The 26,125-nt window shown below is 51.4% G+C and overlaps 9 protein-coding genes across 9 annotated transcripts; 3 read left to right on the plus strand and 6 right to left on the minus strand.

The window, feature by feature from the left end:
* Positions 1 to 2,362: 2,362 nt before the first annotated feature.
* Positions 2,363 to 5,994, minus strand: PC9H_008243 (uncharacterized protein; the record flags this gene model as incomplete). Its single annotated transcript, XM_036777757.1, has 10 exons — positions 2,363 to 2,547; positions 2,606 to 3,057; positions 3,107 to 3,218; positions 3,278 to 3,919; positions 3,970 to 4,145; positions 4,202 to 4,700; positions 4,752 to 4,852; positions 4,910 to 5,393; positions 5,443 to 5,579; positions 5,630 to 5,994. The coding sequence occupies 10 exons, from the start codon at positions 5,992 to 5,994 to the stop codon at positions 2,363 to 2,365; spliced, it is 3,153 nt and encodes a 1,050-aa protein (XP_036631377.1).
* Positions 5,995 to 9,098: 3,104 nt separating this feature from the next.
* On the plus strand, positions 9,099 to 10,472 carry PC9H_008244 (uncharacterized protein; the record flags this gene model as incomplete). Its single annotated transcript, XM_036777758.1, has 1 exon — positions 9,099 to 10,472. One exon carries the CDS (start codon positions 9,099 to 9,101, stop codon positions 10,470 to 10,472), a length of 1,374 nt encoding a protein of 457 aa, XP_036631378.1.
* A 2,063-nt stretch (positions 10,473 to 12,535) lies between these two features.
* On the plus strand, positions 12,536 to 13,651 carry PC9H_008245 (uncharacterized protein; the record flags this gene model as incomplete). The annotated part of the gene is made up of 1 exon (XM_036777759.1): positions 12,536 to 13,651. The coding sequence occupies one exon, from the start codon at positions 12,536 to 12,538 to the stop codon at positions 13,649 to 13,651; it is 1,116 nt and encodes a 371-aa protein (XP_036631379.1).
* Positions 13,652 to 14,246: 595 nt separating this feature from the next.
* PC9H_008246 (uncharacterized protein) lies at positions 14,247 to 14,576 on the minus strand (the record flags this gene model as incomplete). The annotated part of the gene is made up of 1 exon (XM_036777760.1): positions 14,247 to 14,576. The coding sequence occupies one exon, from the start codon at positions 14,574 to 14,576 to the stop codon at positions 14,247 to 14,249; it is 330 nt and encodes a 109-aa protein (XP_036631380.1).
* A 33-nt stretch (positions 14,577 to 14,609) lies between these two features.
* Positions 14,610 to 15,975, minus strand: PC9H_008247 (uncharacterized protein; the record flags this gene model as incomplete). Its single annotated transcript, XM_036777761.1, has 5 exons — positions 14,610 to 14,692; positions 14,751 to 14,940; positions 15,006 to 15,096; positions 15,477 to 15,783; positions 15,840 to 15,975. 5 exons carry the CDS (start codon positions 15,973 to 15,975, stop codon positions 14,610 to 14,612), a joined length of 807 nt encoding a protein of 268 aa, XP_036631381.1.
* An 826-nt stretch (positions 15,976 to 16,801) lies between these two features.
* On the minus strand, positions 16,802 to 17,975 carry PC9H_008248 (uncharacterized protein; the record flags this gene model as incomplete). Its single annotated transcript, XM_036777762.1, has 4 exons — positions 16,802 to 16,898; positions 16,951 to 17,195; positions 17,250 to 17,538; positions 17,593 to 17,975. The coding sequence occupies 4 exons, from the start codon at positions 17,973 to 17,975 to the stop codon at positions 16,802 to 16,804; spliced, it is 1,014 nt and encodes a 337-aa protein (XP_036631382.1).
* A 1,781-nt stretch (positions 17,976 to 19,756) lies between these two features.
* On the minus strand, positions 19,757 to 21,034 carry PC9H_008249 (uncharacterized protein; the record flags this gene model as incomplete). The annotated part of the gene is made up of 5 exons (XM_036777763.1): positions 19,757 to 20,059; positions 20,116 to 20,435; positions 20,488 to 20,563; positions 20,621 to 20,895; positions 20,944 to 21,034. 5 exons carry the CDS (start codon positions 21,032 to 21,034, stop codon positions 19,757 to 19,759), a joined length of 1,065 nt encoding a protein of 354 aa, XP_036631383.1.
* A 1,313-nt stretch (positions 21,035 to 22,347) lies between these two features.
* PC9H_008250 (uncharacterized protein) lies at positions 22,348 to 23,605 on the minus strand (the record flags this gene model as incomplete). Its single annotated transcript, XM_036777764.1, has 4 exons — positions 22,348 to 22,635; positions 22,687 to 23,091; positions 23,177 to 23,466; positions 23,518 to 23,605. The coding sequence occupies 4 exons, from the start codon at positions 23,603 to 23,605 to the stop codon at positions 22,348 to 22,350; spliced, it is 1,071 nt and encodes a 356-aa protein (XP_036631384.1).
* Positions 23,606 to 24,473: 868 nt separating this feature from the next.
* PC9H_008251 (uncharacterized protein) lies at positions 24,474 to 25,549 on the plus strand (the record flags this gene model as incomplete). The annotated part of the gene is made up of 4 exons (XM_036777765.1): positions 24,474 to 24,493; positions 24,559 to 24,671; positions 24,726 to 25,349; positions 25,407 to 25,549. 4 exons carry the CDS (start codon positions 24,474 to 24,476, stop codon positions 25,547 to 25,549), a joined length of 900 nt encoding a protein of 299 aa, XP_036631385.1.
* Between the last annotated feature and the right edge of the window lie 576 nt (positions 25,550 to 26,125).

Raw genomic sequence — 26,125 nt, forward strand, 5'->3', positions numbered from 1 at the left:
CTCGCTCTCCATATGACCATCACGGAAGTTAGCTATATAATGACGATCATTCACGCCGGCGACCCATTCGTCTTCTTACACATCTCATCATCGCAATTGGCCCCCCCTCTATTTCTCAGCGTATTGGCGATACCCATGAACGAGGTAAACAGCCGAAGTAACCACAACTCCTCACTCAACATATCCCACCCAGATCTTCTACTATTGGAGAATCTATCGGCTGGTGCGTAGGAAATGGCCATGCATTATCGCCACCGTACTCTCCTGCTGTCGCACCTGCGGGTGGATCTACTATTTATCCAGAGTCACCCAATTGGGCCTGCTAGCACTGATAACGGACACAAGCCTGCGCTGGCTCGTTATTTTGCTGTTCGCCTTCACTTTCTTCCTAAACTCATCCATCGTACTCGTTATGACTGTGTATTTGTCCCGACATCGCAATACCCCAATTATGGCGTACGTAATGCCTACATTTACTGCGAAAGTGGACGCGTACTCATCTCTTTGGATAGAACCAGGAAGCTGGTCCAACGGCTCATTATGTGGACGGTGTGTACGTACCTTTTGATACGACCGAGCATAGATACATACTAATAAAAATCCAGCCACCAGTATGATCGCAATGTACGGCATCTCCTCCCGTCTTTCAGAAACCGGGCATTGCTTATTGCCTTCCCTAGGATCCCGCAGATGCTTTCCTTCATTCTGGTTCGTGTTCCCCCTCGAAACTTGACGTATCGGCTGACCTTTGGATCGCATAGTTCATAACGATGAAAGAATCGTGTACGTTGACCCGTTGACCAGACCAGACGGACTTGTGAACAGTACCCAGTGATTTGGATGTGTATTGTACCGGTCTACACAAAAGGTAAAATGTCGAACCTCTATCTCGACGTCTTTAAATTCACCGCTGCTGTCAGTTTTTGCAAACTGCCTGTTATCGACGTACGTTTATTCATCACTGCTACAGAGGCGATGCCCGCTCACCTTGTGCGTAAGGCTGAATAGTCGGCCTGTAACCACGGATGGCGAGGGCGACCGTATGGACCGTATGTCTCCGAAAGCAGGTGAAAAAGAGATCGATTCCCTGACCTCGGTGAGCCCCCCTCAATTTGTGTACAGGCAGCAGTGTGATAACGCTCTCGAAACGGTCTTAGGCCACCCCACCTCGTTTCGCGGCTGTTTCGGTCGGACCTGCGTTTGCCACTCCCTCGACCTTATCGGGATACGATGCCTCTTCGTACACACAAGTGAGTTCTAGTTTTATGCGTGTGTAAGCAGCGCACGCTTAGACCGTACAAATCCGCTCCAGACTTGAGTTGATTTTGATGCTGGGAGTTGATACATGACGCTATATCGGTGACGGCGCACTGCATCGTAGACTGACCTACATACACCAGTGTGTGAAGAACGAATGGAATGGGTCACCCGAGGCTGTTTTAACACAGAGAGAATACACGATGGTTCACCGCCACGTAACAGCAACCCTTTGTTTGGGGTCATGCTGTATCGGAGGAAACCTCAGCCAGCAAAGCCTTCTTCCAACACCTCACAGCCATGATCCCAATTGTCTAGCCATGCCAAAGCATGTTTCCGTGAGGTCATTCCATCGAACTAAAGCCGGCAAAGAACGACCCAGGAACGACCTCGATACCAACGCAAGAACATATACCCATCATACGTGTCTTTTTAATCCGTTGGTCCACCCACTCCGGAGCGGGGACTCGCTCGAAGAGGCTCATCCCCCACGTATACAGCGAATCGACGTCTGAGTCGTTGCCTTCGACCTGCTCGGGGTCGTACTACGATAACGCTTGCAGACGAGGTTCCTGAGGCAAGGAAGCATCATGCGGGTCGCCACGAAAAGTGAGACCATCTTCACGCCATTCTTGACTTTCGCATTCCGAGGACTCTGCTATAAGTATACTTGTTATATGTGCATCAAATTCATTACTGCTTCGAGTGTTGATATATTGATAGTTACCTCAGGGTATCTACGAGCGCAAAGAATGGAGGCATAGTAGCTGGGAGAGATGTCCCCCATCTTGATGTAAAGATCTCTTATCGTCCGTACGCTGCCTCATCACCATGATAGGTACTCATCATGTTCAAACATATTACCCTCGTGTTCCAGACTCTGCTAATTCTCTTTATGCTGAATTGCTGGAATGAGTAGAAGATATTGACATTAAAGAGTGTGACGTGGGATTACAGGTAGAGTAAGGGCAACGAGTGAGAGCAGATGGTCTGTATTGAGCACGAGAAGCAACAACAGGTATTAGAAGGGGAAGCACGAAGAGATGAAAGGAACGAAATGACGGCTATATATAAAGGCTTTTGGCGCTTCAAACCTTCGGGTGAATCAATGAAACCCCTCTTGTAGTGCTGTTCCAACGCGAACTTGATTGACAACTTTGACCCCGGTTGTAATGCCGCCACCAGCAATGAACGCCAAGTCCTCTTCCTCAACGCTGAGAAGGGATCCCGTCTCGCTTGAGGTGGAACGCTCCATTTGGTGGACGGACATCGGTTGAGAGCGTATGGTAGCTATTGAGATTCACGTTGAGATCAGATTCTAGGGTTACTGATCCTGAATAAGACTCACTCGTAGTTGCTTCGAGGTATCCATTACCATTGCCAATGACGCTCTTGCCTGTCTTATATTCGGCGGAGATGTTGCTCAAGGAACGTCGGCCATATTGCATGAGTTCGGAGCCAATAACCGACTGCACGCCGCCGTAAGTCTGGCGAAGCTGGAAAATCAAGTCGCCGGTTCTCGTGAACACGGGGCTGGCTAGAGTGTACGTCCCCAAGCCGGCAGAACCCCACCTCCAGCTACCCTCGAGCAACTGGCGCAGATCGGAGAGGGCACTCTCGACGTCGATGATTTTCGGGAGGTGTTGCTTCAGCGCGGTGTCAGTGTTGAAGGACGTCCACATTTCTTCGGACTCGGAGTGTTCGAAGTACGGTGCTACAGGCTCTGAGAGTGTCACGCGAAGGCCAGTCGAGTCGGTCTTGATGACGATAGTAGCAGACCAGTTTGCCTTTGTCTCCTTACTGTGAACAGCCTGTTAAATCTTGTCTTTGGAGCAAAAGCGACACTCACGTTCGCTGCTTCTTGATGTCTTTGACCCTCAGGATAGACTGACCCTTAAGCTTGATCTCCATTAAGGCGGAGTGGAATGTCGTTGGAAGAACGAGCTGGTTCTTTGTGTGGCCTACAATCAGAGGTGACTGTGAGCGATAGCAGGTTGCGGGGCGTTGGAAGATGACTTACAAAGTACGGAGAACCCATCAGTTGTTTCCTGAGTCCCGGAGTGCTCATACTTCCATTCATCACGATGCTCCCAGCCGTATTCAAGCCAATCCGCATTCCCTTCCAGCAAGGTCCAGTTGCACGACTTTTCCTTGCGGTAGCGGTGTTGATCCCAGGTCGTAAGGTAAACCTTCCATTCCTCCTCATCCTCTTCGGGGAAGCGCGGGACGACAGTGGTCCTTGCGTTAATGCGAGCGAGCGAAGGTAACAAACGGCTCTCAAGGAAAACTTCTTTGGAGATGCACAGCGAACCGTGCGAACGGGGGAAGACCCAACCGAAGCCCCATGGAATGTGCCTGTCCGGCATCCTGCGCCCACCAGTCATACCGAAGACGACGAGGACAGGGGAAGTGTGCCGTTGGACACAATTCGCAACAGTGACCGTTTCTTTGGAAATAACACGGAAAGTTGCGTCCGTCAAGCCAAATACTTCCTGACCTGGGAAGATCGGGATCGAGTGGATAACGTTGTGACCGTAGTATGCGAGTTCTTTGAGGTAGCCACTCATGAAGTGGAGGATACTGTCAAGCCGGGCAACAGCACTGCGGGGATCAGAGTCCCACATGCCGGGCATCAACGACTGTTTTCCAACGTATACGGCATCTACATATAGCGGTGAGAAATCGACAGAACGACAGCCTGGAATAGCTTACTTTCAAAGTCTAGTATGATATGCTTCACGGTTTGCACGTTGGGGATTTGGTGGATGTACGACCTGCCGTATCTTTCTCTGGCTACGTCGACCCAGGTGATGGATTTATGCTCGACCATCTTGATGCGAGTCTCGTAGGCAATGGACCACGTGTCGAACTCGTAAGTGCCTCGTCCACTATGGGGGTAACTTATTAGCTTCATAATAGCATGGAGACGCAACAGAGCACTCACTTCTTCAGGGTCATAGACCCGGAATCGATGTTGAAGATAACCAGCGCGTTTCCGTTGGATAACAATCTGATCTTGATAGGACGGAATTCTGCGTTCAAGTTCCCAGAAGTGTGTCTCCACTTGACGAGGCATTCATTGCTAAACGTTGTGTACATCGAGCTGAACATCGCGTTGATGCTTTCTTCGGAGATAGCGAGCAGGTGGTCGAAGCTGTATAAACTGAACTTGCGGACGATCTCGCTCCAAACAATCGACGTAGAGCGCTTTGAGCTGACGCCGCCAGAGGCCTCGACAACAGTCTTCCACTCGCCTTCATCTTCGCTAATGCCGCTGAACTCGACTTCTTCGGTGAATCCGCCTTGGGGAGAGAAGATAACGTGGTATTTGTACTGAACAAGGAGGGTGAGGTATTCCTCCGAAATAAACTTGATGATTTGCTGGAAGAACGTCACTTCGCCGGTGAAGTCGAACGTGGAATAATGTTCGCAGAATCGGGCACCTAAGAACTGGTGAGTACGACAAACCCCTGAAGGAACCGATAATTGCGCACTTCCTAACTCAAGCTGGAGCAACGTGATGTCCTGGGTTTTATCTTGAACAACGTCGAGAACGAAGGCGAACTTCAAGTCCTTGAACGAATGCGTTACGGCGCTAAGGAGACGAGGTTAGTGACACGATTTGAAGCGTGATATAATTGGTGGGGGCCACCTGCTGAAGTCCGCGCTGCCGTAAAAATCGAGATCTGAAATGTTGATGTAGAAAACGACTTCCTTGGGACACAAGGCCCGGATGCTTGGAGGCATGAAAGTAATGTGGAAGTGGCTTTCAGCACTGGGGAGCGTGTTGCTTCTAACTTCGTAGATGCAGTTCGCTAATGGGTCGGGCGAGGGTCCACTGATGAAACCGCGAGAAACGACATCGAGCCAGGTCGTCCTCAGGTACTGGTTGATGGTATCGATATTGGTGCCAAATATCTCGATGTCCGCTTGCAACCCAGGGACATTGAAGGCCCGGCTCACAAGCGAGTAGTCGATGTGCTGTCTATGTGTGTCGTTGTCGAAGTCTGGAAGGTCGAAAAGCACATGGTGGCCAGCGTTCTGGAGGAACTGGAGGTATTTCTTCAAGTAGAAGTTGAGAACCTCCCTCTTGGTGCGGTCGAGGTCGTTGGTGCTGAATAACACCGCCTGAGCACCTATAACGCAGACGTCAACACGAGTCCCCATTTAGAAGGGCTGGCCTACTTTTCAAGTCCATTGTGAGCAGTTGGATGCGACGGCCATCCCCGTTACCCACTGCGGTGTCTCTACCTTCGATGATACGACGCGTAAAGGGGATGCGGTAGGCTACCTCAAGACCGCCCAAGGGGATGTTGTCCTTCCTATTGAGTCGTGAGTTCGAAACAAGCTACGAGTGCAGTGAAAAGCGTACGGGTAAGGTTTGAAGTTGGCAATGTTAGCTCTGCTTGGGTACGCGTGATTCAAATGGCCCGACTTGAGCCTCAGATAGAGGACGACCTCGTGGTTACAAACGAACTCCAACCTAGGTTCGTCGAAGGACCCATAGAAAAATAAGGAGTCCTTGCTGATACCGCCCTTCGGGACTCGCCTGCCGCCGTAGTGCCATTGAGCGAGGCCGCGTTTGTACTTGTGTTTGTCGTACTCCTCAGAGCGCAAGTCGATGATCGCACTTTCGTGCTCGGTTTCAACGCACTCGACAGCGTTCTGCCACATAGCAGAGAGCTGCGCGCTGAGGTAGCGAGCCGAAAGAGTTGCACTGTTGTCATTGAGGCACATGGTGGTTGAGTTCTGCTGCAAATTGCTGGGTTGTCTGAGGGTTGCTTGACTGGCCCTGGTCAGCTTTTATACAGTGACATTAATTCCAAAAAAAAATGAGCACTTACAACGTTAAAATTCTCAGGAATCGGGGAAGTTTTCCACCGGGATAGAGACAGAGTCGGAAATAACGCGCTTCTCTTGTGCTAATATAGGACATAGATGAATACGCCACATCACCCTTTGACGTGTGCGGATTCTAGCAACGGGCTGTTAGTTCAATAGCAACCAAAGCAAAAGGGCTGACCTGGATAGACAATTTTGCTGAGGAGATTCTGAAATGGCGTCGAGCTCGGTGGCCTTCATGGCGAGCGAGCAGACAGCAACTCAGGCGTAGGAACGACTCGACCACAGGGAAGCGAAAACGCCGGGAATAGCTTTCGGCCTGAAGCGAATCATGAGGCTCAGAAGCAGAGGCCATAAGACCAACATAACGGCAACATGCCTGATTGACTTGGATCAGCCGTACCCGTTGGCGATTGGTCAATGCCCCAAAGCACAGCCTTTCCCCACTGCTTCTTCGCCGAGGTCGTGCACATCTGGGGTCCAGATCCAAATCGTCATAGAAGGTTTTAGGGCTGGTTAAGCCATTGAGGTAAATTGGGCGGTCGGTTGATCATACTTTTTCTGCGACATTCGTTAAGCTGTAGGAATGGATACACGCGAGGTTTCGTACCTCGGAACAGTGGATACTCATGGTCACGCAGTTCAGGCATCCCAGCGGCGCCGATTTGTTGCCTAGCTTGACATCTGAGAGAGAGGACTGATGGGCAGGGAGCGCGGATGTCGACAGTCGGTCGTAGAGATGGAGCGACTCGGACCAGGTGGTCCAATGGAGCCCGACAGATGGACTTCATCCGTGTCAAGTAGACCCACTTTAACAGTTCTGGTCGCGCCCAGTCGCCATCAGCTAGGGACAGGCTTCCATACTGTCCACAAAAGGGTACATGTTTTGGGGAGAAGGCGAAGATTGCGATAGGATACGTGCATATCAATTGAACTCTACGGGGGCGAAGGGACTTTGCGGATTGCGGAATGGGTCTAGCATCTGATGTGATCGTAAAGGTAGCTGGATGCAAGGCTCGCATTATTTTCAGTCCATGATAGCTCCGTGAATCTGGCTTACTTTGTATTGCGAGACTCTTTCATACCCTTTCCGTTTTATCTCCTGTTCCGATTGAATATCATCAAGTCGTTGCGATTAACATGAATGATCCAGGTAAATTATACAGCGTGATCCTGTTGTGGCCCCGATTCGAGTCGCTGCGAAACGGGCCCGCTGCAAACAAAAGGGAAATCGCCGGTCTTCTACCTCCACATCGTGTATCGACGGGAAAACGCTTCCTAAACACGGTTATATTGTGAGGTTGTGTGCCACGAACGGACAACTCACCACATATCACGCTCCCTTGTCCAGTGGCCGTCAATGAGGTTTGAATTCATTCTTCTCACTCTCTACACCCTTCTTTGTGCCCTGGAAATGGTGCCCTCCTTCAAGAAACATCGAACAACAACGAAGACGGCGGACCGAGAACGCGGGAGTGCTATCATGACCTTCCCTAGTCTTTGGAAATAAAGTGGCCATGATCAACCCTCACATTACTTCACTCGAGCTTCAGCGCTATATCAGTGCCATCTCAGGCGTGCCGTTGAGAGGTGATGAGGGGTAAGGCGTAGTTGTTGATGACAAGACGCGAAGGCGATGAGCGCAGGAAAACGTGGCGGCGTTCGAAATTGCGCGCTTTCCTGTAGAAAGATACTCCGCGAGCAAGTCCAGCGGCGATGTACCAGGATGTACGTACCCTGGCAGGATACACGGCTGAGAGAAATGGCCATCCTTATCTCCTGTCAATCATCGTCTCGCTGAGTATTGCGTAGCAACAGATCGTGGACATCTCTCGCAACCCGTCGACGTCCTTTGGATGTTTTCACGCATTGTCTCTATATCTAAGAAAGGTTTTACACACGGCGGGACAAAAGGACTTCCATGATTTTCAACGTGCCTACACTCTTGGTTTGACACGAGAAGCATGGTCGTGTATTTTTACGGTCGGCGAGCTCAGCGCGCCGACGTCTTCATTCAGAGGTGTTCTGATTTTCCAGACATTCCGAATCAAGTATAAAGTTTGTTTTCAACAATGATATTTTTGTCCGCACCATCGCCTCCAAGATTAGATCTTCAGCGTGACCAACTCCGTATCACTTCAACGGCCACTCAAACCTACGCAAGCCTTGAGACCTTGAGAAACAAACTCATAACATCATACGGAGTCTGATCCAGCGTCGCATCGCAAGGGTGCAGTAGCGACAGTTTCTGAGATGATGTAGGGTTGGCACCCTGTTTGAGCCTTGATTCATGGTTTATTGTACGTATACTATCGCTTCGTTTACTTCTTGTTTCGGTCCGTCATCAGCTGCGGCCGCATTCTATGTTAGGTACTAGATTACTTACTTACACATGCGCATTCTGCATGTCTAGTTACATGTAGTACAAGTATATATAGTACCTACATATCTACCTACAATAATAACAAGAAGAAGTTTCCCCTTCCCTCCGTTGCGTTGCGAAAGTCGAGTCCAGCAGTCGCACGCGGCGCTGCTTGGTCGCGTTTCCGTCTTCCGTTCCGTTCGCCACGTGGTGTTCGGTTTCACTTTCCTTCTCACTTCGCTTTTGGTGGGAACACCACCCATTCCCAGTCCTCGCATTCACACCAGCGAATACGACTTCGCACCTACAATTTTGGAGCCCACCGCGAGGGACCCAAAAGCTGAAGCTTTCGTTCTTTTTAGGTAATTCTTTTAGGTCATCAACTCCGCACGACTCTGCGACACGCGCCCACGACTCCAGCCAGCCGCCAGATTATCCCCGACTCCGTCACGAACACGTACAAGCGTCGCACCACCATTCTCATTCGGATCTCAGCACCACACGAAGATAATCATTGCCCCATCCTCGATCAGTTCATTATCCCCGGAGTTACCCCACCACGTCGATCGATCACGTTTCCAACCAGCATCACGATTAGCGTTTACGTTCTCGCGCCTACGCGCCTCATGATCTCAGCATGTCCACTTTCTATATGCCAGAACCAGGCCAGCGCCACGCCCCATCATTCAGCGGCGACCCCGGATCATTAGAGAGGTTTTTCGACGAGTTCGAGCTCTACGCAGTCACAGCTAATCTCGACGGCTCAACAAAGGTAATATATTCACGCAGGTATCTCGATGACAACGATGATTATAGAACATGGTCCCGAATTGCGAAGATTCATCCGAACGATTGGAAAGCATTCAAGAATGCGATATACGACGAGTACCCAGGATCGCGCATCAGCGAGTTCACCAGTCTATCTGAGCTCGAAGAACTCATCACTCAGTACCGGAATCAGATCACGACAGCGGCTCAACTAGGAAAGTATCGACGACGGTTTACTGACATATGCAAAACGTTACAGGAAACTAGCACGCTTAGCGAATGCGAAGTGATCCAGCAGTTCCTTAGCGCGTTCCCCGATGACATACAGGCCACCATCGACCCTATCCTCCATATCTTAGCACCAGAGAAGCCGCGGCATGAAGAATACGACCTTAACGACATATATCGCGCGGTCCTACATACCTACAACGGCAGATCGACGCTCTCGACTCAGGATAACAGGATTACGGCACCAGCATCAGCGGAAGAAATCCAGTGCGACATCAGCATCACGAACTCGCCAGTCCCAGCAGCAACCTCGGCAGCCCAGAGTCCGATGAATACGCGCCCAACGAAATCAGCCTCGACGACAGCAGACACGGCGACAGAAAAGCAGACACGCAATCTAGGATCGCACCCAGCAGTCAACAGCCAGGATCCAGGAACGACACAGCCAACGACTATCACAACTCGGCTATCGACCATCCCAGAACCACACGAACAGCTCGAAGCGATCCCCTCAGTCAACTCCTGCGCAGCTCAAGACAGATCACCACCACGGCCAGTACCTTCTGACAAGAACCACAGCGACAACGAAGCGACTATGGAATCAAATTGCGAACTCGACACCGACAACTTGCCACTACCAGCGCCTGAACCTCCAGACAGCGAAGACAAGAGTAACGACAATGAAACAGCTATACCGGTACCCCACAAACTCGACGGCACACTATCACTTCCACGAACCATTTCTGCGCCTCACACCACCACAGCAGTAGCACGGCGAAATGAAGCGCTAGAAATTCGACACGAAGTCTATCGACAACGCCACAGAGAAGGAATCGGCACGCAGAACGAAGAACTCGGCCCTAGCATTTCGCAAGGAGATCGACGGCAACGGCATCAACTCTCAAGTCTACGGCTAGCTCGACCACACGCCAGACGGTACTCAAGACGACGGCAACGGCTACGCAAGCGGCGTCCCCCCGAACGAACTCATTCAGGGTACCACTACGACAGCTAACGACTCGCTGCCACCCACGCAACTCGAACCGCCACCAGGTTAACGGAAACTCGCTTACGACACTCCCTCTACGTATACGCCACCACCACCATCCTCTCCCCACGTTCGCTTCACCTTCCCCATCGTTATCACCATCCCCGCCGCCTCGAAACAATAATCTACGGACATGTACGCTATCTACCGAGGATTCAACAAACCGGCGTACGCAAGATAGATAAAAGAAATTGATCACGGCAGCTGAAGCCCAACGATAAACGACAATGACAACAGTAAATTACCAAGTACATATGCGCCTCCTTTCGTTTCCATCCACTCCACCACACAATCCATCATTCCCCAAACCGCACCGCCTCTTCCCCTTCATTTCGCTTCGTACTTAGTTATTTCCGTATCCCCGTCTCGTTCTCGTTCGCATCAATCACACCTCACTACCCACGAAATAAAGCAACAAAAACATCATATTCTACGTATATTAGATATAGTTTTCGTTCCATTCCATTTCGTTCGTACTAGATCAAGCTTCTTTTAGTCCCTTCACTTCGTACGCTACAGTTCTCGTCCCCGCCTCTCCTCCACTACCCGCGCGCCACATCTCTCTCAACGACGCACCGATTCCAGTACACGAGCACGCCGACAACGCCGGTTCATTCGAAAACATGGTCAAGCGTGACTTTCAAGAATTTGGAGCAACATTTGTTCGAAGCAAGCCACTCTGGCTCAAGCATCGACATCGAACACCCCTGTTCCCCCTCCTCATATGTCGACCACCACCGTCTTCGTCTCACCGTCACTGCGCCATCTTTCATCGACAGAACCACTTGCGAACCCCCCCTATCGAGCCCCTTACCGCCGTACGACCATCTACCAGGACACCACCACGTACCACAGCCGTCGAAAAACGTAGACGCCGCCACAGTACACGTCCAACGTCAACGTCTCCCACCCCGTCCCACCCCATAATCACTCACCATTGCGCACCATCGACGACATCCATTGCCACCATCTCGCGCCGCATCACCAAGTGATCACAACGGACACACCAACGGGTAGACAAAGCAGGCGAACTCGATAAGCTCACCCCACGCTCAGTTCTGCGCAGGCATCATTGCTGCGAACACGCTGTACAGGATTTCTTATTGCAGTCTGATTGGATGTTGACCACGGAGGGTCAACTTTTAAAGGTCCCCCGGAGATGTAGGGTTGGCACCCTGTTCGAGCCTTGATTCATGGTTTATTGTATGTATACTATCGCTTCGTTTACTTCTTGTTTCGGTCCGTCATCAGCTGCGGCCGCATTCTATGTTAGGTACTAGATTACTTACTTACACATGCGCATTCTGCATGTCTAGTTACATGTAGTACAAGTATATATAGTACCTACATATCTACCTACAATAATAACAAGAAGAAGTTTCCCCTTCCCTCCGTTGCGTTGCGAAAGTCGAGTCCAGCAGTCGCACGCGGCGCTGCTTGGTCGCGTTTCCGTCTTCCGTTCCGTTCGCCACGTGGTGTTCGGTTTCACTTTCCTTCTCACTTCGCTTTTGGTGGGAACACCACCCATTCCCAGTCCTCGCATTCACACCAGCGAATACGACTTCGCACCTACAATGAGTTTTTCTCCCATTTACCGGCATCAGCTGATCGCTTCGAATCTACCCAGCAAACGTTCGTCCTAGATAGTTAAATGAAGACTCCCCATGACCCGGAAGACATTTTACGGCGTGGCGTTATTACAGACGTATCCTGCGTGTCACCAAGTCGGGCAATAGGTGGACATCATGTTGATCAATGTTCCTCATCTTCGATGAGCCGAGCAAGGCTATCCGAAGTCAATTCACTGCGTCTAGCGTGGGTCTCTTTGCAAGGCTTTATCTCCGGCATTGTGATTTCACGGTTCTGATATTTGAACTCTAAACTACGGAGAGAGTTGATGGTGATGGTACATCGTGTGATACGGTGACGATGGCATACCGATGTCTGTATAAAGTGAGGTTACTGGGCACAGTGCTCAAGCATCCAGCAGTCATCCTCGAGAACATCCAACGTCTCCAGTATACCACACAATGTGCCAGCCAGCCAGCGTAGCTCCCGCGTGTTGCCCAGCAACGGTCATCCCCGCCCCACCGGCATCGGTTCTTATCCGCGTACCCGCTAGCAAGCTGGAAGACTTCCCACTCGCTAAGCCCGCTTCGGCTACGCGCATCACAACCGCGACATACCACGCAGATCCCCTCCCAGGCATCTCCAAAACCCCCTACGCCTACAGCTACCACGGCGCGTCTTGGAGAGTTGTCATCCCCATCCAAGTCCCCACCGACATCCTTAAGCCCACCCTCTCGTCTCTCCGTTACATGGTGAAATACGGCACCACGTTTGATGACGGAAACTCGACGGTCCAGGCAGATCTCGTCCTCAGCACTGTGAGCGTTGAGGGAGGAGTCACCCTTGCAGGAGACGATGCCAGTGGGCTGAAGGGTCTCTACCTACCTGCGAAGAGCGGGTATGCCCCACACATCGTTGACGAGAACACCGGGGTTTCCCTTCTCACCGTTTCATCCGTCAAGTGCAACGGCGGGGGAGCTCAGTGGAGCCACTTCATCGACAGCCACCAGCTATACCCTAACATCCGCCTAGCTAATCCCGGCAGTCATCTCTACTTGGTCTTCAACGTCGCCGAATACCCCACGAAGGATACGGAGAGGTTCTTGGCCGCTGAAGTCGCAGCGTCGTGGTACGAGGATGTAGAAGCTAGGAAGGCTCAGGACGAGGCTGACCGGAAGGCCAAGGAGGAGGCTGTGAGGAAGGCCAAAGAGGAGGCGGACAGGATCGCTCGCGAGGAAGCCGCGAAAGCCAAGAAGGCCGAGGAAGAACTGCAAAAGAAAATCAGCGACGAAGTGGCTGGACGCGTCGCTGAAGCCGAGAAAAGCATCCAGGCAGAAGTCGATAAGCGCGTCGCCGACGTAGAGAGCAAATTACGAGCGGAAGCTCAGAAGGCCTCTTCCGTCAGTAAGGCAAACGCCCCTCACGTTGCCGACGACGCAATGCAGGACAAGATCCAGGCTGCGGCGAAGAAGCATAACGCGGTGTGCCCTCAGGGCTATGGATGGGTGAAAAGCGAGCACGGTTATGTTTGCGGCGGGGGAGGCCACAAGCTCACTTGGGAGCAGCTCGGGATGTAATACAGGTGCTCGCGCACTTTGGTTGCTTCCTACTCTCGCAATTCGGACATTGTTACTTACGCTTAATTTACCCTGAATATCATTGGGTTTGAGTGCATCTGTCGTCACGTTGAATGCTGGATCATGGGCATGTCGTTAACGCCGTTTCGGATTGGGACGAAACTCCTCGTACTTTCAAAGAGCGTTAAATGCTGCCCGAAGCTTTCTGTCGGGGATCCCATGTGTCGCCGCGACATATATACTTGAGGTCGCGATCAGTTGACCGCCTACAGCCATTTTCGTGCGTTCCCGCTGCACCTCCCGCAGCCTAATCTGGCAAGTACCGATGGCAAATCGCATCAATAGATTGAGCAGACCGTCGAAAATAGTTACAAGATGGTGATGAGAGGCGGGTGCACAGTAGATGACCCGACTCGCCATCCGATTCGAGAGGAGATGCATATCGTTGTTGCCTTCGTAAATCAAGAAGTGCCCGTCAGGCAATTGCCGTTGATAGAGGCCCCGACGGTAGCGGTGAACGTCCCTGAAGGTACGACTCATGCGTGCTTTACAACATCCCGGGTACTGTAGGAGGCGGGGCGGTCAACATCACATATCAGGTCCAGAGTGACGGCACTCGCCTGGTATCCCTCTGACTCGCCGTAATCGCCACGCTCTTACTCTCGCCAACGGCCAGCGGAACCTCCTCGAAGCCCCGCAAGAATAACTTTCCCGCTCCTGCGGGTAAGGCTAGGTACAACTGCACTATTTCCGTCCCTACAACATCACCGGTGTTTTTGACGGTGAATGTGACGGTTTTAGAACCGGAGGGGATGGATAATGGGCCAGAGGCGAAGGTCGTGTACGACAGCCCAAAGCCGAATTCAAAGCGGGGCATGATATTGTTGGCGTCCATATATCTGTAGCCGGAGGAGCTTCTCCGCATAGTTGATCTATGTGAGAGAAGTATGAGAGAACTTCACGCAGAGGTATAGAATCGACTCACCTCCGGGAAGCCCGTCAAGCTGTGTACACGATCGAGGTCCCGAAGTCCGATTCTTTCTATACATCCGATTCCGTTAGTTATGGCCTCTGCAAGAATGGCGAGTGGAGCACGTACGTCTGAGGTACTGAACGGCAGCCTCCCGCGAGGATTGTACTTCAACTGGGGACGGGCCCGTGATTTCGCCTGGTGCACCTGCGTAGACAATGGCGATGATGTTTGGGTGCGAGCTCCACGGCATGCAGACGGGACCAACGGGAAGGATCACCGAGATTGTGTTGTTGCAGACTGCCGCCACGCGCTCAATCTACCAAAGCGCAAGTGATGTGATCAGGGGAGATAAACAGGGGCCTGGCAAAGGAGAAAACATACCAAACTCCCACTTTTGAACCAAAGATCGAGGTCGTTTCGATCTCCCATGTTCCCGACGACGATCCTGTCGAAGCCTCGCTCGCCACACATCCTAGAGACGACGGGATTGATCAGCTTGGAAAGCCGAAGTCAAGGAAGACGAAAGAAAGGACGTACGCATCTTTATCCCTCACAGCATTCACCCCTGCGTTGAGATCATTCGACTGCAATGCCGTCAGTAGCATCCGCATTCTCCAACGGCAGGGCATCTACTGGTGGTATAATGGACTCTAACGAGTTCGATCTCGAGCCCGCCCACGGACAATCATTGCACTCACTCAGGCCGCTGCAATTGAGGTTCGGCATCTTGGCTTCCTGGCCGAGATGCGGGTTGCTGGAGCTCGACTGGGTAATGGTATAGTTCTTCGGGCGGAATTCAAAGATAACTTTGTCGCCGACGGAAGCCTGGATATTGCTGGCGTGAAGACAAACTCGCCGTTAGCACCGGCAGTGATCTTGTGCTCTGCTGGTTGCGGGGCAGGGGTGGGCAGGGGCGTGCCATCGTAGCTCGTATATGTCATCGTCCAAACCGACTGACCGTGCGTGATAGTCGCGGTGGCAGTCTCCCACTTGGGCGCCGGAGGCGTGACGTACGTGTCCACAGACGAGGGAGCAGACGAGCTTGGAGCAACAGCAGACGACGCGCTCTCCATGCCGTTGGTAGCGATAGCAAGGTCGCGGAAAGCCTTGAACGATCGAGCTTCGCCTTCAGGCGCAGGGTTGATCACAAAGAGCATGCCTACGGATCACAATTAAGGTGAGCGAGCTATCCATCAACCTCCTCAGCGAGCTGACGCACCTTTGCCGCAGTGACCTGTCTGACCTCAGTAGAACCACCTGGGCGCGGTGTCTGCGGCGTGGAATTGGAAGTTCGGGAGCGGTCCGTTGGCGTATGGGACGGGACGGTTGAGATTCGTGATGGGTTGAGCATATTACTACGATCTTGAAGAGAGAGAACGTACAAGTCCGACCTTTCACCCCCCTCTAGACCTACACAGGGAGCTTCGAAAGACGATCGAGTTACCGTATGATTCTTGGGATGGCTGGAGGATATATTGAGTGCGATTCGGTCAGAGATGATCTGGTGTCTTGCTTACAAGATGAAGTTGACCACATCGCCTGGCGCTGCGTTAACATACGGGAAACGTACGCTAGCTCTCCTTCGGCACCGACAAAGAACTGATGAGGCATGTATTCGGCTAGCGCCTTTTATATGGTAACGAGTACACACTGTACCAATTTTGCGGTTGAGACATTTGCAACCCAGCGATGCACATGTCGGTGGTCCCGGGGGTAAGCGCGTCCTTGGGAGCGAAGCCGCTGAGGATTACTTCTTTCAGGCGCGCTGAAGACGAACCCCAGACAAATGGTATGGAAGCGGGCATGCAAGACATCTACTGCCTCCTCGTGCTTCCCGAGCGCTGCATTTTGCAGGGACTAGAGATCAAAAAGCCTAGGAATGTCATGCCCAGCTGTGTAGCACCACGAAATAGCAATGTGTCCCCGAGGTGTTCAAGTTTCATGAGACTTGGTTGTGGCGTGGTTGCAAAGATGCCTCATCCCAAATGGGAAGGTTGCGCCAGGGGCTAGTTTGTACGTCCAACATTCGGAACATGCTCAGGAGATCAGAGCAAACACATTGTGAATCGTGATGGTCTGTCTCTCATCCTTTACGCACCACACAGCCTAGCACAATGCCTTAGGTATCAAGAAACAGTTTATTTGACTTCCTGCGCCTGAGCCTAGTCCCTGGCCGCTCAAATAATTGATGCCTTGGTCTGTACGGAACATATTTGTGTTGCCATGACCTGACGTCCCTGCTCCCCGAAATAACGTCGACTCTCAAATGACCAGCTTTCAAAGCAGATCAGGATCATGAGACGACCTGAAACCACTGCCAACTCACTATATATTCCCAATACACCAAATCTCTAGCCCTTCTATGAAGCGGCGGACATCGTCATCGTGTTCATCACCGAACGAAGGCATGCTAGCCTTCGCAGCTTGGAATCGATCCCAAATCCTTCGGAATTCTGCGCCGGCGTAGTCGAATGCAGCTTGTATATCCATGCGCAATTGCACCATGTACACTGTGATCACATTGTAACCCCCTTGACCGTGTTCAATCTCTTTGAAGAACGAATAAATATCCTTGAATATGTCAATGTGAGTATGCGCGCACGGCAGATGGGGCGTAGCCCTGACATTACCCAACCATGCGAGGTCGACCGCTGCTTCGTACGCTACCAGAAACTCTGGGTCGCCGTATATCTTGTTGGGTAAATCAATGCCGAGTTCCAGCTCTATTAGGTCGTAGCACGCTTTCATGCAGCAGTTCTCTCGTCGCTGGATGATGAACAGCTCAAGCGCCGGTGTGACATGATTGTCGCGCAGCGTGGCTTGGGATGCGACTGTTTGCAAGTACGACTCCATATGCTTCATAAATCTTGCGTGAGCATTTGAAGAGGCCCGTAGTTTGTACCGCTTGGCGAAGCTAACACCAGACCTTTCATTAGCTCACCGTCGGAACGCGGAGATGCTGTCCTACTCAGCCACCGCTCTGGAGAAATTCGAGGAGGAGGGCATTGAAGGGTCGCGCAATGAACCAAGAAATACATCACAGGTCATCTGAGCATTGCGCGCACCCTGCGTATCTGTTAAATCATCGGCGGCCATGAGGAGATTAAAGAAATCGCAGGCGGTCTTGAGCTCGTCTTTGCCGGCGTGTGGGTGTGCAACACTGGCCAGCAGCTCCCCGTCCCAGGATTCCTGATTCTGCAGAGACATGAACCCATGCTCTAGTATCCAGAGGGTAGAGCGCTCCTTGAGCCAACGATAACGCTGGTTTATAAAGATTGGCAATGGACAGTAGCCCATGAGATTAGGTAGCCGTATCTCGAGTGCTGGTGTCGCTATTCCACTGGGAGGCATGATGGGGGAGGGGCGGGTTGGGGTGGCTTCGGTGCCTCGAGCGTACCTACATATCATTCCAACGGGCATATGGCAACATCAGAGACTCAACAGCACGTAGAACTATGATGGGAATGCCATGATACCTCATGGTGTATTCAATGGCAACATGGTGGACTTCATGTGCGATCGAAACGAATGGAAGTGGCAAACGACCTGAAATGTAGACTCAATATTGAGTCCATCCATTTGGACACAAGGAGAATAAGTTCATATAGGCGGATGGCGTAGAAGTGTAGAGTGAACGAAGACAGTATCTATGACCTAAATCAAACCTTAGCGGTCCGAAGTTTCTCGACGAGTTTTTCAGGTATGTCACTCACCACATGGAACCTGAGTTCCCAGTTGTTCGTTCCTTATCGTGTTGCCGAGTAGGGAACACTTGTTTGCATTATGGACAACTGCTGAACCAGTGTAGTCATTGCTGAGGGGAAAGCGCTAGTACATGGACTTGTAATGGAGACTGAATTCACCGGGAAAAGACTATCCGACAACACTCACAGAAGAAGATTAGTCTTGCGAACAATATCCCGCTGATTGTACCTGTGAGTATCGTAATTCCAGCTAGATAAGAAAGTCAATGCCAGGACAGACACGAGGGCAGAGTTCGCGCTTACTGCAACATCCCCACGACCCAATCCATCAATCCATCCAAGAACCGCTGAGCATCGGCGTCTACATTGGCTCCAAACGATGGGATACAGTGCCTCGACGTTTCGAAGAGGAGAAGAGAGGAGAGTTGCTACACGACAATCACGTTTCATCGAAACTAGATGTCACGTTTGCGTGCTGATCGTGCACGGGCCGTTATTACCAGCTTGGTATAAAATGCGACGCAGTTGCGAAGGGCGCAGATCCCTTCTTGATCCCTTCGTCCTCTCCTCTCTCTGCCCCTTCCCTTCCTTCGCCCTCCCTCGCAGCGACTCGTTGCTTGCGCGGCATTCGTCGCCAGCCACCGCTTTAAAGCTTCATCAGGCCATCTCCCAGACATTCCCCGCTATCTGAACGAATCATGCCCGTTTCGTCTCACCCATCCCAGACTCTACTTTCACTACCTGCCCCCGTCGTTTTGCGCCATTTCTTATCCAAAGACGGGCCAAAGTAGATAATCGTAAGAGGTGCGTGGCGTAAGGTGCGTGGGTGGAAATATAACTGCTCGGTGTTCACCAAAAAAACTATGCATCACCCGTAATCCGGCAAGCATGTGAGACGAACTACGTAAGTAACGGGAACATTTAGTACATGACGCAACGACATACCTCCCAATCGAATTCTCCATCCCACCGCTAATCCATTCTTCCCCAAACTCGTTCAATTCCAACGAAAAACTCTGGCCACCTCAGTCTACCTGACAGCGCGACAATGTGCGTGAATATAAACCAAAGACAATGCTGCATGCTGCATTGATCAGCAGTGTTCACGGCCTGTCAATGAGCTACGGAGCATGGGTGGATATCCAGCAATCAGCTTGACCAGCTCCGCCCGTTATTGCGATGAGTCGATGTGCGTGAGGTATATTTTCCCCCTCTGAATATAGCCTGATCTTATTTCCTTGCTTTTACTGCGGAATAAGTCGAATTTAAAGAGACACATGTCAAAAGTATGTACACGACATTGATAGGTACGGTATGTCTTTGCTGCTTTAGCAGTCCTGGGTATATAGCCGTAATTGGCCTAACCGGATGACTAGCAGTGTGGTACAGGTGGCGTGGTAAGTACTACGTATAAGAAACGCCAGCGAATCATACCGCTGACTTATTGTGCCATATCTCCGAAGCATCCAGATGATGTTTCTCGAACGCCTCAGTCGACGCCAAATCCTCCGTAGACGTTGCAGTATGCAGCATTTCGGGCACCGGGCAGTGTGCACTCTGCCGTTGCCCGAAGTGGATGCTCGAGATGTCCCCAGCCGACCCTAGTTTCGGCTGCTGCCGCTGCTGCTGCACAGATGGGAGTGTGGAGCACTCTTGAGCGCGTGTCACGGTAGCGCCTGTCCATGCCTGTCCACGGTAGACTTGGATGATGATGAGTTGCGGGGCGACGCACTAGATAGATTCCATCGGTCAGTAACGATAGAGTAAACAATACAACAACCACTGACATAAACTTGAGCAATAAGGGGTATAAAGAGATTCTCGGCGGTGTTCTGTCTCGCGTAGAGGATGATGAAGATGCATGATATGAGGGCAACGGGGAACGCCGTTTCGATCAGCATGGACGCGGCGCCCAAGTACGCAGCGGAGGCATTGACGAGGCCGTTGGTGAGAAGTCTTCGCCGATGGTAGAGTATCTTCGCCGCAATTAGCGTGGTAAGCAGCATGTTGAGGGTCATCGACGTCGCCCAGCATGCAATGCCAAGGTTGGGGCCCCAAGTGCCTATGTAGGTGTGCGCCGACTGGACAATGTTCGCTACTGTTAAAACTTGCATCGAGATTCAATATACAGCTGTTGGCTCCCAAAGACGGGGACGTACCTATATTGACAATATACACACATCCTGGCAGGATGAGGACATACCATGACCGCCATACAACATAATTCCGCCATAGCTACTCGCCGGTACTAGTTAGCAAAGGCAACCCCACACGGAAGGAGATTCGGCACACCAGGAGTCCGTCGATCAGGAAGCCGGCTATGCTGGCGGCGGAGAGGCCCACGAGGACAATTGGCCGTGACTCCTCGTGCAGCAGAAAGGCGTACGGACCGCCATCGTAGCCCCGCTCAAAGATCCAGGCTTGTTGCGCAAAACGGATTGTGGTGGCAATGTGGATTGTCCCTAATGCGAAGATCGTGGTGTTGACTGCATGGAGCTTCCATCGAAGTGGATTTTGGCTCGTCAATAAATAGTGTGTGGCAGCGAAGTGAACAGCAATGTGCAACCCTACGAACAATGAGCGTAGTTATAGGCTAGGGATGGATTTCCGCTCACCATATCCAATAGCGCCCAAGTAGCCCGCCGTGTTTATGGATTGCTCCAACCAAAGTTCATCTGGAAGCTCGTCCGTAGCGGTGGTCCACATGGTTGGGTGTTGTCTTGAACTATGCATGGTTGTAGGGGGCTTCTTATACCACTGACATGTGATGTGATCACCACCACTGAGTATACAACGTAGTGGGTGTCAAGTCGACAGTACTCACGTCAATGCGCCCGCCATTCGGTTCAGATGAGGCAGAACACAGTTGATGAGCCTCGAAAACCAAGACCTATTGGTGTCCGATCATTTTCCCTTGATTAGGGATCAAATCCTATATAGACTTCAAGTGATCATCGATCAGCGCTCAGCTCCCAAATACCACGATCACATCATAGCACCTAGCTTCGTACATGTCTTTCAGCAGACAGGGAGCACTGCAGGGCGCTGGCGCTGAGAACGATCATTCGAATATCAGGCTTCAATGAATTTCGGCGAGAGAATGTTGTGACCTCGGTTGCCCAACGCCGGCAGCCGCAAAGAAGACCAGAGGGTGCATATGGCGTGGATATCTGATGCAACGCAGGTTGTCTGGTGCCCTGGTTATTGATGGTTTGACTTGATGCCTTGACATCTAAAGCAGTCTCCTATTGAAAGTACTAGCCCCCGTCCTGGGTTAGAGTTGAAGATAAGGTAGTGGAGAGATTGGTGACACTGTGAGCTAAGAAAGCCTTCACGGCCTAAAGTCAAAGATCTAAGTAGATGGTTATGATCATTGATAGAGTGAGCGGAAGGCTGCTAGATATACTGCCAGATATCATCACGCACATTGCTGAAGTCCTAGTGAGCCAATGACTCATGCCTAGTGCATTCATCTCGACCTAAATGCTGTCTCAGTCAAATTCGTCCAGAAGGATTGGAGGCCACGCAACATGAATGAGGACATCAAGGATTCTGGGTCAAGCCACAGACGACCACCCCAAACGAGGCCAATATTCTGTATCGGGCGAAAACACATCAAAGCGGACATGATGTAGTGTAGCGTCTAAGTTTTGTCGATGGTTGAAGTAAAGCCGGTACAGGCACAAGGGGACCGCCGCGTGACGAATAAAAAAAGTCCGCACATCTATTTACCCAACAATCGTGATTGATGCTTATCCGCAGATGTTGGATCTTCGGTCAGCCTCTATATTCACTAGTTGCACGAACGATGGGAATCGCCAGGTCAGATACTCACGAATTGTCCGATGAACTCGGCGGGACGTTATCTACAGTCGTACCTTTATCATTGAACATGCCATGGGTATCGCGTTCTACCTTCGGTCGACACTCAGCTGTCTGGGTAGACTCATATATGGCTACTCACACAAATCACCCAACTCCGCTCCGGTACTAGACTTATACTCTCATATCGTGGTTGTTTATACAGGTGATTTCTCTGCTCGCGTCTCGTGCCTATCAAACCCTTCCTTCTTGAGTATTCCCGCAGATCCTGGATCTTCGGTAGACGTGATAATGCTCGATGTTTCAAACTTGTGTGGCTGCCTGCTGGACCGTTGAGCGAACTGGATGTTCGGCAGCTCCTCAGGTGACGTTATCCTAGATTCCTGCGGGGAGTGGCCTGGGCTACCCTGCGCTCGGGTGACAGTATCAGCCGACCACGCATGGCCACGGTAGACCCGGATGATGATGAGCTGAGGGGCTATACACTTGAACAGAAGATGTCAATTTATATGATGCGCGACAAGCCAAGCACGTACATAAACTTGGGAAATCAAAGGAGTGAACAAGTTCTCTGCCGTGTTTTGTCTGGCGTAGAGGATAATGAAGATGCATGATATGAGGCCCACGGGGAATGCCGTCTCGATCAGCATAGATACGGCGCCTAGGTAGGTACTGGAGGCGTTGGCGAGGCCGTTAGCTAGGAGTTTGCGGCGGTGGTGGAGTATTTTTGCCGCAAGTAAAGTCGTGAGTAGCATGTTGAGCGCCATCGACGTCGCCCAACATGCGATCCCGAGGTTGGGGCCCCAAGTACCTGTGTATGGATGTGCGGACTCGATGATGTTCGCGATTGTCAACACTGGAGTGAAGAAGGAAGATTCAGGTTGAGAGGGCTTCAGAAATCGATTTGGCGTATGAGCGCACCGATGTCGACGATGTACACGCTTCCCGGCAAAATGAGGATGTACCATGAGTTCCAAACGACGCAAGTCCGCCTCAGCCGCGTCATCAATAAGTGAATGCGCTGGCAAGAAGATGGCCTACCAGTAATCCGTCTACCATGAAGCCAGCTATAGCAGCTGCAGAGATGCCTAGGAGGACAAGCGGGCGAGATTCCTCGTGGAGTAGAAATGCAGATGGTCCGCCAGGGTAGTTGCGCTCCAGGATCCAAGCCTGCTGGTCGAAACGGATAGTGGTGGCGATATGGATGGTCCCCATAGCGAAGATGATCGTGTTGAAGGCGTGGAACCTCCAGCGGCGGGGGGTTCGGCTTGCTAGCAAGTAATACGTTGCGGCAGAGTACACCGCGATATGCAGCCCTGTCGGACTCATTTAGTGGTTATCGTACTGGGGCAAAGAATATGCCTTACCATAGGCAATAGTGCCAAGATATCCTGCCGTGTTTATCGACTGCTCTAACCACAGCTGATCCCTTGGTTCGTCAATTGAAGTGGGCATCTTGGCAGTGAGATGTTGCCAAAATGGAGACCTGTAGAAACGGGATCTTATACTTCACTTCTGTGAAATGTATTGGGAAGATGGGACTCCTGGGAGCCCAGCACCATATGCGAACACAATTTGCAAGCTTGAACCAATTTTCCTCCATCTGCGAAGTCCATCACCTGAGGAGTGTGCCTTGCTTGAAAGTGGAAAGTATACACCCAGGTCGGTGAGATCGCGTCAGACTCGAAAGATGGGGAAGTAACTGTTGGGCGCTGGGCACTGATGTTGATATGATGATGAGGGAAGGTGCCTCTGCCCCTGCCGCTGTGCCGTCACGTGAAATAGTGTGGCTGAATCCATCACCTCAACTCCAACAAATCGCCATCGTCGTCAGATGATTCTTCTGGAAAAACAATATCCAAGAGCGCTCACCTAATATCAATTAATTGATTCTAAGCCGTACGCAAATGTCATATCCATCATTCTTCGCTGCCCCCTCGTTGCCTGCTTGAACTTGGAACTACAGGTTTGAAGCTGCAGCTGAAGTCGAAGTGCTGAAGGTTTGGCTTCCAAGCACTATGATGCCTCATTGTCGGTTGCTGATCTTTCGAAGGTGTATCCTTGCGCCCGTCCTCTCACTTCTTACGCTACCAAGGCAGGGCTGCGCGAAATGTAGAATGCGCTCAATACGTCTGCTTTCGCGGCTCACCGGTCACCTTTCAATCAGGGATTGCTGGCCAGTGTCTGTCAAGCGTCAACGCGTCATTGCCAAGACGGACTTATCTATGACCAGTTGCTCGTCCGCACAACACCCATGGCACCCATGTGACGACACCCTCCGTCTAGGCGTTCAAATCTCACACGCCTCTACCTTGTCAACACCATGAAGGTCATCGTCCTGGGGTGCGTCGCTCCAACTCAAAGCCAACCCCCACTTGATTAGGTAGATTAACACGTCCTCTTGCTAGCGCGACTGGGGCTATAGGCCTCCCCGTTTCCCAGGCCCTTTCTCGAGCCGGTCACATTGTCTACGGCGTAACCCGCTCGGAATCCAACGCTCGAAAACTTGCTACTGAAGAAAGTCAGTTTCTATACGTCGCACAATCCATCGGTCCAAAACTGAGCGAGTATACAGTAATCCCGATTGTGGCTGAACCAACGTCGGAGTCCTGGCATTATCTGATTGTTCAAGCTGATGTCGTTGTCGAGAGTGTTGGGGGGTATTCCGACCTCGCGCAGACGGCCCCCGCCATTTTACGGGGCGTCAGCAGATCCGCATCCACACTGAGACCGCCTGGCGCCCCGAAACTCACCTATATCTACACATCGGGTATATGGATCCATGGTGACAACCGCGAGGACGTCGTGTCAGACACCACGCCAATCACGAAACCAATCGACCTCGTCACCTGGCGCATTCCCTTCGAACAAGCAGTGATCGGGGATCCCAACTTGAACGGAATCGTCATCCGTCCTGCCCTCGTCTACGGCCGTACAGCGTCTATCCTAGCGGGTTTATTCAGGGCTGCATCGGAGGGAAAGGTTGCTTGGTATGGAACACCCGGAGGACGGTATTGCTTGGTGCACGCGGACGACTTGGCCGATCTTTACGTGCGGGCTGTTGAGAAGGCGCCGGTTCTAGGCGGTCAGATATTCGACGCTGCAAACGACTTCACGGAGTCCGTTGACGATCTCATGCAACGGCTTAACGAAATCTCGGGTGCTCAGTCCCCGTACGAATACATCCAACCGTCTACTCGTGAGCAAAGCTCTTGCCTATTACTCGACGCCTGGTTGGATTAACATGCGATGAAAGCTTTCGAAGCGGCCATTGGCACAACAGTGCTGTGCCGGCCATACCTCGCTCGAGCTCTTCTCGATTGGAAGCCTAGAAAGCCGGGCTTGGTAGATGGGTTGGAGATATATTATGCAGCGTGGGCCGCATCGCAGCAGGCGTGAGTCCTGTCACGGGATATTTGTCTTTCCTTCTAAGTGCTCCACATCTATGTATTCAAGTGTCTAAAAATCGTTGGCGTTCGTGTACTCTAACTCATTCACGGTGGAGAATCATCCCAAGTGCCGTCACCCGCTCAAGAATGAAGTACAATTAGAGTCGTGTGTAAATATTGTAGCTACATATTAGACAAATCTATATCAGGTGGCATGCGTATTTTCTCCCACGGGATAAATCTAGGGGTTAAAGTCAAAGGGATAAGTCAAAGGGATAAGTCTGTAGACATCTGCAGACAATGGTCGGTGATCTCGGTTCGCAATTGTTATATGATTGGTTGATTTGATGTGATTCATCACGTGCGTGACAGTTCGTGTGAAGCGTTTGCCACGTACCTAGCGTGTCCGAGCGCGTTCGTTTCCATTGCCAACGTTGTCAGCGCCGTCCGCCTCCGCTGCGTACGCAGAAACCAACGATGGGCAACACCACCAGTCAATCAAGGTAACCCTTAGCAAGATATTGTTGGCATGTATATATTCATACTTCTATGTGAATAAATTGAAGATTCCTCTGTATCTCTTATT

This window comes from Pleurotus ostreatus (assembly GCF_014466165.1).
Source record: "Pleurotus ostreatus strain PC9 chromosome Unknown scaffold_5, whole genome shotgun sequence".
Lineage (NCBI taxonomy): Eukaryota > Fungi > Basidiomycota > Agaricomycetes > Agaricales > Pleurotaceae > Pleurotus > Pleurotus ostreatus.